At 65.1% G+C, this 10,619-nt stretch overlaps 1 protein-coding gene across 1 annotated transcript; it reads left to right on the top strand.

Moving 5' to 3' along the window:
• The first annotated feature begins 2,746 nt into the window (after positions 1 to 2,746).
• On the top strand, positions 2,747 to 6,631 carry PPP1R14A (protein phosphatase 1 regulatory inhibitor subunit 14A). Its single transcript, XM_044429735.1, has 4 exons — positions 2,747 to 2,965; positions 5,496 to 5,576; positions 5,910 to 5,942; positions 6,267 to 6,631. Exons 1-4 carry the CDS (start codon positions 2,747 to 2,749, stop codon positions 6,387 to 6,389), a joined length of 456 nt encoding a protein of 151 aa, XP_044285670.1. The 3' UTR covers positions 6,390 to 6,631.
• Positions 6,632 to 10,619: the final 3,988 nt, after the last annotated feature.

The raw sequence follows: 10,619 nt of genomic DNA on the forward strand, positions 1-10,619 counted from the left end.
CGCCCGGCCCGGCAAGCGCGCTGCCTGCGCGGCGCTCGGTGGCGGCGGCCTCCCGTGCTTGCCGGCCTGCGCCGACCGGCCGCCGCCGGCGCGGAGGCAGCTTGGTGGAGAAGGCGCCTCGCGTCAGCGGCGCAGGCTGCTCCCGCCCCGCCCGCGACACGAGCTGCTGTGGCCCCGGTCCTCGGCTCACCCCCCCCCCGAGCAGACTGCATTCAGGGAGGGCCAGGAGCGCGCCTTCCATGCAAGAGCGGCCTGGTCCGCCTGCATCTCGAGAAACACGCCTCTGTGGACGTGCTTCCTGGGGGCAGGCAGGCAGGGAGAACCCAGCCTCTGTCCCAGGCAGCCTCCCTCCCGGCGCCCGGTTCACACCGCTCCTCTGACCCTCGCCTGGCCCAGGTCGGCTCTCCAGAAAGGCTGGGGCGTGCTGATCCCTGGTGCACGGAGCGGGTCCCCCACATCCCGCTAGCTTGCTCCCACGCACAAGACTGGCTCCCGAGCCTCGCAGATGCCGAGAGACCCGGTCTGGGGGGCAGCCGGGGTTCCCTGCGGGGCACCATCCCTGGCCAGAGGCCTCTCCCCCCCAGAGAGCTGCCGGGCCAGCATAGCCCGCACCATGCCTTTCTCTGACTGCCACTTCTGGCAGAGGCTTGGCGGTGGCAGAAGGAGGCCCTGCTCTGGGGTCGTCCCCCAGAGTGTGGTGAAGCCTGCCGGGAACCAGCTCTGCTGTTCTTTCAGTGCTGGGTGGGGAGCCTCTGTTGAACTGTGAGCTCCAGAGACACAGGTTCCAGCCCGCACCTGGCCAGGACGCTCCCCTTGATGGCTTTGGGCCAATCGCAGACCCAATCACAGATTCAGCTCACCTTGCAGGACTGCTGCTGCCTCAGAAGCTGCCACGGGTTCCTCACCGGCAGAAGAAAGACTATAAATGCAAAGCATTTGACAGCTTGAAGTAGCATATGGCCACATGATGTTCACTTTTGAACAGGAGTTTTCTTAGCTAGTGGCTTGGATCTGCTTTTGAAATGTTGTAGTGAAATTATGATATTTTACTTTTTATCTGTATTTTATATTTTTATAAGCTGCTGTAAACTGGCCAGAGAGCTTTGGCTATTGGGCAGCATAGAAATGAAGCAAAGCAAAGGACAGTGGTCTTCTTGGGAGCCCTGGCGGGGCCCATGAGAAACAAGTGTGCACTTTGTGTGTCAGAGTGCCCTGCGGTGATGGTGGTTTCAGTGCAGTGAGTCCTCTAGGCCTTTAGCTGTGCTGCTCCTGCTGTTGAGATGGGGAGAAGGAAGGAGCAGGCCCCTCAGAAACCTAAATGCTTCTGCTCAGTGGGTGTGTGAATTCCAAGACCCAATTCCAGGAATTAAACTCTCCTCCCAGATTCAGTACAAGTGAAGAAAGCGAGGGACCAAGGGCCTGCGCTTGGTGCATGAGAGCTGTGTGCCTCTGGTGGCCGGGCGAGGCCATCTCCAATGGGCCAGCCCCTGGGCAAGGCAGCTAAGCGGGGCTGCCTTCGAGGAGGGATCAGGCAGGCGTGGTCCTCCAGGCCTTGGACTGCAGTTCCCATCAGCCCTCACTATTGGAAGTAATACCTCTGTTAGTGCACCCCAAAATGGCATTTGCCCTTTTGGCGGCTGCACCTGGGTGCTGGGGGGAGGGGTGGCCTTTCGACTCCTGCTGGGCCTTCCTTCTCATCACAGAAGCAGGACTAAGTCGGCAGCCCCTGAAAGGCTCCCTCCCCAAACAGACTCGAAGACTCCTTCCAGGCGCGGAAGGGAAAGGTCCCGCTGCCAATCCCCAGAGGGGACCCATGCTCTGGAAGGGCTCCCTGGCTGCCAAAGCGCCCTTTGCCCAAGGGAAGAACCGGACTTGGTGGATGTCAGTTTTGGGCTGGAACAGGCAGAGGAAGCTTGGCTTGGCCCTCCCTCCCCAGCTGCCAGTTCTTGCTCTGGGCTGGCGTTGGAGGCGCGTGCGAGTCAGGCCTGGGTCAGCAAAGCCCATCTTCCCCGGCTGTGCGGAGGCCTCCCTTTCCCCTGGTAGCTGTCACTCCCGCCTCTGGGCATAATGGACCCTGACGGGCTGGATGCTTTGTGAGGTGTGCCCAGGTGGGCGAGAGGCTCCTGGGGGGCTGGCAGAGGATGCCCGCCTGTGGAGGGACCCCCTGGCAAACATCAGAGCGGGCTGCCCCGCTGGGGCTCCCTGCAGGGGCAGCCTTTCCATGGAGGGGGCCGCAGCCCTCCTCACCCGGGCTCTGCTTCTGCTCGCGGAGGCCGCGTGGGCGGTGGGCAGCAGGGGGAAGGGCAGTGTCGCTCGCCAAACGGGAGGCCTGCCGGGAAGTGGGCGGCCGGAGGCTCGGGCACCACCTGCCCCAAATGGGGTGCATGTGGGGGAGCAGGGGGGTGGCTGGCTGTCTTTGGGGTTCCCAAGGATGAGGCCATTCCTGCGGCGGGGCGTGTGTGCAGCCCCCGGTACGCGGTCTGCCACCCACCGGCATCAGCCGCAGCAGTGGGGCAGAAACGGCGGGGCGCTTCGCTGCGTAACTGGGGCACTGCCGGATGTGATGGAGGGGACGGCCGAGAGGGGGCTCTCGGGAGCAGCCGCCTCCCGCCGGATCGGGATGTCGAGCCGCCGTCGCTGGGCCGCCTCTCCGCCCGGAGCCCCGCCCCCGCCCCCGCCCCCGCGGCCGCCCGGCCGCTAAAAGGCACCGGCGGGCTGCGGGCGCCCCGTCTAGCAGTGACGCGGGATGGCGGCGCACCGGGTGGGGAGGCGCCTGGGGCGGGCTTCGCCGGCGCGCCCTTCCGGGCTGTCTCCGGGGCAGACCCGCACGGAGAGGACGCCGAGCCCGGGCATTCAGCGGCGCCAGGCGCGGGTCACCGTCAAGTACGACCGGCGGGAGCTGCAGCGGCGCCTCGACACGGAGAAATGGATCGACAGCCGCCTCGAGGAACTTTACGGAGGAAGGGTGAGAGGAGCCGGTCGGTGCGGGAGCGGGAAGCTGCTTCGGTCCGCCCCGTCGGAAGCTGCGCGAACTTGGGCGCGGGGACCTGGAAGCCGTCGCGGGAACAAGCCGGCCGACGACGGCGACCGGCGCGGGGAGGCCGGGGGCGAGAGGCTGCCCGGTGGCTCTCGGGCGAGCGGGGCCTCGAACGTCGCCCGCGGGAGATGCCCTTCCCCGAAGGGGCGCGTGGGGAGGCCGGTTCCCGCCAGCCACGGTTTCGCCCGCAGACGCAGGGTTAATCCGAGCCCGAGCGGCTCCGGCCCAGCCCAGCCCCTGCCCCTCCCGCAGGCTCCCCCGCCCCCCGGAGGGCACTGGTGTCGCCATCTGCCCTGGGCGGGGTTGGAGGCCCCTCACCTGTTGGCTCCTGCTCTGCGTCCTGCAAGGCAGAGAGGTGCCCCGAGGGGAAGGCGGGCTTTCGAGCACCCCAGCACCAGAGAAGGCCGCTGAGCATCGAAGCAGACACGGGGGGGGGGGGGGTTCCCGGGACGTGCGGAGAGCGGCCCGCTGGCCTCCATCAGCTTGCCAGTGGGTCGCCTCTGGAGCGCTGCAGCCTTGACTGGCTGACCGAAGCGGTCTGGGAGAGCGCCTTGCTCCAGCCCCCTCGAAGTGGGGGAGCACGTCGCTGCTGTTCGTGGCTCTTGGCGGGCGCCAGGGCCCGATGGACGGGGCTGACCCAGCAGTGCCCTCCTGCACCCTCTGCCCCGGGCTGGGCTCGCTGCCAGGCCCTCCAGATCCGGGGCCACACTAGACCTTCCCCTTCGCTTCCCTCCCTCCCTCCCATGTCCAGATGCTCTGGGTGGGGGTGGGATCAAAGTTGACTCGGGGCAGCTGGAAAGGCTGCGCCAGCCTTGCTTGGGAAGTGCCCACACCTGGCAACGCCGCCCGGGGAAGACTCCTGCTCTTTGCTCCTCCAGCAGCCGCAGCGTGCCAGTGCAGGGCAGCGTTCCACAGTCCCCCTAGCCCGAGGGTTAACCCAGCCACCTGGCCCCCCATGCTGGGCTCTTGCTCAGTGCCCAGCACGGGCTCCTTGCTTTGCATCTGTTGCTTGCCCAGCAAAGCTGGCTCTACCTCCAGCTGCCCTGGAAAGCGTCCACTCCATGGGAATGGAACGGCAGCCGCTGTGCTGTGCCAGAGCACAGCCCCACGGCCGGCCAGACCCTCGGGCAAGCCAGGGGTGGGCTGGGGGCAGTGCTGCCCCTGCTCACTAGCGGCATGTGGTGCCGTGCTGGAGACGGCAGGCCTGTCCGAGCAGTGGCCTCCTCCGCCGCTGGGCCTGCTCCATGGGACGGAGGGATGGGTTGGCTCCACTGGTCCCACTGGTGGCTTCCTGAGCAAGGGAGCAGCACAGAGGCTCCGCCAAGCTGCAGAGAAGGGGCGAGCCGGCTGCCCGGAGGGGAGGCCCTTTCTGCGTGGGAGCAAGAGCAAGCAGCCCTCCGTGTTTGCTACCCAGAAAGGATTCCTACAGGGGGAGGGAGGGAGGACTCCTGCACTATCTGTAAAAGAGGCGCCTGCGATCCTTCCATGAAAGGAGAGAGTTCCCAGCCTGGCTGCCTCTCCTCATCCCAGGGGACTCTGGGGGGGGAGGAGGCGGCCTCAGCTGCTGAGAGAGCTAACCCTGCAGGGGTCACGCGAGGGAGGCTGCGGAGCGCTGCCCGGGCTGGGCCTCCCCTGCGTGCCTGCAGGGGCTGCTCCCGGGTGCCCTGCGCAGGCCAGATGCTCCTCCGCTCCCGCGCACCGTCTCTCAGAGCAAGGGGCAGGAGTGGCATGTGACCCCCAGCCCATCAGGGAGGGCCCGGCACATGTGAATCCAGCTCTGTCGCTGAACTTGCCCCCCCGGCCTGACCTTCGAAGACCCCCTGTGGGGAGCACTGCAGCCCTGGGAGAGGGGGGGAGGCAGGGAGGGAGGTGGCTTGTTGCTTCCAGAGAAGAGGCGCTCAGTCGCTTGGGGGGGTCCCCTTGTCCCGGGGTCTCTGTCTGGAGACTGCTGGAGGGATCCCTCAGCTGGACATTTGTCCTGCTCCCATGCAGCCCCCCAAAGAAGCCATGTGGGTGAAGGCTTCTAGGCATGCCTTCAGATGCGAAAATCCTGATGCGGCCTTTTCTGGGTCCCCCACATGCCATCTCGGCAGAAGCCCGCGTGCCATGAACAGCCGTTGGCAGATCAGGACGTGTGGGTGCCTCTCCTCCTGCCGCAGGCATGAGGGATCTGCCCTTGACCAAGCTGCGCCCTGGTCCATCTAGCCCACTGACACTGGGCTCCCTCCCAGCAAGCTTCTTCCAGAGTTTCAGGCATGGGCTTTCCTGCTCTTCCAGAAGATGTTGCCAGAAGTGGAACCAGGCTCCTCCTGCATGCAAACTGGGCTGAGCCCTGCCCCCGGGGCCTTGTGTGGCTTGTCTTGGGATGCAGACCCCACTCTTAAAACCCGTTCCGTGATGCCTCCCCATGGCCTGGGCCCAGAGAGTCCACAGCCAAATCCTCTCGCTCTTGCAGCAGGAAGCTGAAATGCCTGATGAGGTGAGCATCGATGACCTCCTGGAGATGGCGACAGATGAGGAGAGGGCCAGGAAACTGCAGGTGGGCGGCTCCTTGGGGGAAGTCAGGGCCTCTTGGGTCACAGGGCTGTTGTGAGCATGAAATGGATTGGGGGAGGAAGGCCAAGGACGCCAGCTTGGGCCTTGGGTTCCCTGCACGAGGAGGAAAGGCAGGGCCTGGTGCTCCAGCACGGGGGCGGGGGGGCGAGGGGGCAGCTCGCCTCCTCTTGTAGGCTGCAGGATTCCACAGCACAACTGGGAATCGGAGACTGAGGAGGATACTCACCCGCATTTCGAGGGCAAGGGGTAGGGTGACCGGACAAGCCAGGCACTCCCTCGCCCCATCCCACTGTTCCTCGCACTTGTTTCCTTTCAGGGCCTCTTGGAGTCGTGCCAGCACAACACAGAGGTGGGTGCTCGCTGTTTACTAGCCTGCAGCTTCTACTGGGGGCCCCTGAGGTGTCTATGTGCACAGGGGCAGGGAGAGGCATCCCCGTGTCCTCCTGGCTCTGGCTGCTCCTTGGGGGGCGGGGGTGGTCTGCCAGCTGCTCTGTAGAGACTTGGAAAGAGCTGCTGGGGCTGGGAGATGGGGGGGGCACCTCCCCTGTGGCTGTCAAGCCATGAGTCTCCTGCATCACCTGCCCATGGCCTGGGTTGGCCCCTCCTGGCCGCAGGAGTGGCTTGTCCTGGGCTTTGTGGGGAAAGGCAGGACTCACCCCTCTTCCTCCTTCAGGGCTTCATCAATGAGCTGCTTGGGAAGCTGCGGGGCCTCCGGACAGAGCACGTCCTCCGACGGACAAGCCCGACCAGCCAGGGGTATGTGGAGCCGGCCCCCAAAGTCCAGGGACCGCTGTGACTCTGGGCAGCCAGAGACCCGGCTGCGCTCGTGGGATGGACTCATTTCCACACCAGGGAGGCGCCTGGGGCCGCCGGCGCCACTCTCAGCCCCCCAGCTCCAAGCCTCACACGGCTGCAGGATGCTGCCCGCTGGGCCCAGCTGCTCCTGCTCCCCCTTCCTCGACAGCATTTAACAGCCCCACCGCTGCATCACCCGCCGGGCAGGGAGCAGCATTCTCTGCCACGGGCGCCTCCTGTAATAAAGCTTTTCTGTCTCTGGCTCCTGGCTCCACTGCTGCCTCAGCTGGGCATATTGGGAGGGGGCAGCTGCCACCCACCCGCAGCTGCTTGGGCTCTGGGGAAGGCCACCCGGCCAGCGCTGCTGCCTTGCCGGCCACGAGAGCTGCGCCGGTGGCCCTTCTTGAGACCTTGCCGCCCACAGGCTCCCTCCGCGCTTCGGGACAAAGCGCTTGTGGCTGAGTGGCCCTGCCACGGCCTCTGGCCAAGCGCTTGCGCTGGGAGATGCCCGCTGGAGAAGGCGGGGCTCGCCTGACGCAGGTGAGCCACGTTTGCCTCGGCGCTGCCGGGAGGCGCCAGGTCAACCCACCGCTGGGCTCTGCCTGCCGCCGTCCCCTCTTGCCGTTGCTCCATCCACCGAGTGTGACCCCCACGCGTCTCCCGTTATGCATGAAGGGCTGCATCTCTCCCTCAGCCTTTGCCTGAAGGGAGCCCGGGAGAGCCTTCGGGACCCTCGTCCCACCTGTGCTCTCTGGGGGAGCTGGGCTGAGCGGCCCCAGCGGGCTCAGCGACACCCAGGCTGCTGGGCGGGTGATCGGGACTCGAACCCGGGGCTCTGCAGCGCTCACTGAGCACTCTCACCACTGTGCCCCGCCAGCTCACCCGCCCCACCCTGCAGGGAGAGCTGGCAGGCCTGCCTGTCCAGAAGAGGCAAGGAGGATGGCTGCAGCCCCGGGAGAGCGGAGGGCTGGTCCCAGCAGCATCTCTGGGTGGAGATGGACGTGCTGCAGGGGGGGCTCTGGCGGTCAGCAGCAGCCACCAATATGGGGCTAGCCGGACTGAGAAGCCCCGGCTGCCTCCCAAGCGACTTGGGGCATCCCCGGGGGTCTGAACCATGCTGCCTGTGGGGCTGAGCAGCAACTCTGGGGAGCAACCTCCTGCTGCCACCCTCAATCGACCGGGGAGCCCTGCTCAGGGCAGCTCCAATTCCAGGCTGAGCCCCAGCACAAGCCCAGCCGGGAGAGCAGCCACCCTGTTGGGAACGGCAGCATCCCCACCCTGGGCCCTCCGGAGCAGTGCGTGCATGCATGCGTGTGTGTGTGTGTGTGCACAGACAGCACTGCCCCTCTGCTCGCTGGGTGGTGGGGCGTCTCCGCGCGAGGGCCCCTCCCCGCAGAGCTTGTTTACAGCCCGGGATCAACAGCTGCACGCAGCTTGGCCTCGGCCTGGAGGGCAGCGCCCAGGATTCCTGCATCTCTGCAGCCGAACGCCAGGAAAGCCCGCGCCAGACCACCCTGGTCCGGGGCTGCCGCCTTCTCACAGCGGGGCTGGGGGGGGTGTCCCTCCTCTTGGTGGGGGGGGCTCTGGGTTGGACAGGGGCCCGCGAGGGGCTGGGCCTCACTGGCAGGGGTGTGCAGGGCGGGCTCCCCCACCCGCCCTTGGGAGGAGCTTCACCGCTCCGAGCGCTGTGCTCAGGGGAGCCGCCTGCTCAGCAGGGCTCCTTCGGCTCGGCGCCTTCGCTCCACAGCCATCCTTTCGCGAGTCTGTCCAGCCCGCTGACCATCCATGTGGCCTGGGCAGTCCCACTGAACCCAAGGAAGCCACGGAGCCAAGCCCGGCGGCCAGTCACGGGCCCCGCCATGGGGCCTGGGCCTGGCAGCGTCCCCCGGCAGGGGCACACAGTGGCCTTTCATCCGGCTGCCCTCCCCGCTCTGCTCCCCCGCATTGTCTTCCTTCCCATCAATGAGGCTCTATCTGCCCTGCCTGTCTGTGCCAACCACGGTGGGGGGGGACGGGACAGGCAGCTGGGAAGCTGAAGACGCTCCCCTTCATCCCAGCACCACGGGAAAGGCCAGAGAGGAGGTGGGGGATCAGAGGCCAGGGCAACCTCTGCCTCTTTGCCCGCCCCCCCCCCCCGCCCCGCCAGTATGAGGAAGTGCAGGCGCACCCATTTATCCCGGTGCTTGCCGGAGCAACGCTCCTCTCTCCCAGAGGCTTCGGAGGAGGCCGGAGACCGACCGGCTCATTCCCTTATTTGGGAACGCACACGGCAGGGACGGGGGAAGGGTCCCTTCTTTCTCCAGCAAAATGCTCCAGCAGCACTGGCACAGAGGAGGCAGAGCTCCATCCTGGCCTGCCAGATGCGGCATGCGCCCCCCCCCCCCCCCCGCCTTGCCAGAGGGGCCTGGCTGGGCCTCTTGGGGGAGGGTGGCCAGGCAGCCACACCACTCAGGCCGCACGCAGCTTTGCAGGAGGGCAGTGGGAGACGGAAGGGCCGGGGGAGAGCACGTGCCCCAGGGGGAGGGCGCAAGGCAGTCTGGAATGGATGAGCGACTGCCGGGGATGCACTGGAGGGAGGACCAGCCCTGCCCACCGCAGAAAAGTGGCAGCGGGTGTCCGGGTTGCCCCTCGGCCCCATGAGCTAAGCTGTCGCCATCGGGCCCCCTTGGCTCCCCCAAGCGCTCGCCACCTCTGTTCCAACCGAAAGAAGGGGGGGTTTGCACCAGGCGTAATTCCAGGGCAGCCGAGGCCGAGAAGGCAGGTCGGCTGCGCTGCAGCAGCAACAAGCATCCTGGTGTGAGCTCTGGATAAGCACCAACCTTTCCTCTGCCAAAGCTGCTGGGGTAAAAGCAGGGCCAAACTGCCAAGTGAAAGGGATCTTTGCATCTGCCCAGGTTTTTAAATGCAACTTGCATCACACGGGGGCTGATATGAGGAGCAGAAAGGGCACGGAACAGAGCAGGGGGTGAAGGGTGCTCTCCTGCTCAAATATGCAGGAAAACCCCACTGATGCATCGAAAGTATGTGGGAAAAGCCAAAATCCCCCCCACACTCTCACCCTATTCCCATCATGCACTCACTCACACACACATGCAAATACAATCTGCATTTTAACCCCCCTCCCAAAAAAAAAGATAAGAAATGCACATGGTACAGGTACTGGGATCATGGCTAAGTAATTTTCAGTCAGGGTGAGCAAAACAGTGGGGGAGTTTGCACACACTGCCGGAGTGTCCGGGGCACCTCAAGCCAAGGCCAAGAAGCGCTTCGAGGGCTGCTTCCAAAACTGGATAAACCGACACAAAATGGTCAGGTCAATAGGACCATGAAGTCTTGGTGGAAGGTTGAAGGAAGAAAAAGTCAGCTGCAAGACTGTCAAATTCTGTGCTAGGAATAATTCAGAAAAGGAAGGATAGTAAAACTGTCCGAATTGTAGTGTGTTTATACAAATCTACTGTGCAGCCAAAGTCAGAATACCGAGTACAGTTCTGGTTGCAGCATTGCCAGGAAGCGACTCTCGGGCTGTTTAGATGCTTAAGTGGAAACCAGAACAAACGGGGGGGGGGGGACTGGAGCACCTCCTCTGTGAGGGCTGGTAGCAGCATGGGTGGCGTTTCAGTTAAGAAAAAGGGCAAGGAAGGAGAGAAATGGAAGAGGGTTTTGACATTACGTGTGGTGTGGAGGAAGCGGACACCTTTCTCTCTCTCTCTCAGAACACTAGAACCCTGAGGTACAATTGTGGGGAGATGCAGGAAAGAGGCCCTGAATCAGAATGGTAGAGTTGGAAGGACCCATGAAGGCCATCAAGTCCAACCCCCTGCTGGTGAAGGACCCCAAGTTACACCCTCCCACGCAGAGGGCTGTCCAGCTTCGCCTTGAATGGCTCCAGTGCGGGGGAGCCCCCCACCTCTCCAGGCAGCTGGTCCCACTGCCGTACTGCTCTGACAGGGAGGAAGCTCTTCCTGATGTCCAGCCTGGATTTGGGTTGCTGCAACCTGAACTGATTGCGCGGGTGGAGGGAAGCCTGCTCAGCAGACGCGCGTCTCCGCGCTCCCGGTGCAGCGCTGGGGCTGCTGGTGCGATTGCGGGGCCAGAGACCGACCCCAGGCTGCTCTAGTCGGCGCCAAGCGCTTGCGGGGGTCGCGCCCGCCTTCCTTGGGTGGGGGGGGGCGTGCGGGGCCGGGGCGGCATCAGCTCGTTCCCGAGCGGGGGCGCAGCGCGGGGCCGCCCC

This window comes from Varanus komodoensis, unplaced genomic scaffold, assembly GCF_004798865.1.
Source record: "Varanus komodoensis strain SLA01 unplaced genomic scaffold, ASM479886v1 scaffold201, whole genome shotgun sequence".
In the NCBI taxonomy this organism is placed as follows: Eukaryota; Metazoa; Chordata; class Lepidosauria; order Squamata; family Varanidae; genus Varanus; species Varanus komodoensis.

Bases quoted from the DNA above. Each gene is read 5' to 3' on its own strand.
- PPP1R14A (XM_044429735.1), top strand. From the start codon at position 2,747: ATGGCGGCGCACCGGGTGGGGAGGCGCCTGGGGCGGGCTTCGCCGGCG. The intron at 5,577-5,909 runs GTGGGCGGCTCC...GTTTCCTTTCAG, and splicing joins AGAGGGCCAGGAAACTGCAG to GGCCTCTTGGAGTCGTGCCA. The intron at 5,943-6,266 runs GTGGGTGCTCGC...TTCCTCCTTCAG, and splicing joins CGTGCCAGCACAACACAGAG to GGCTTCATCAATGAGCTGCT.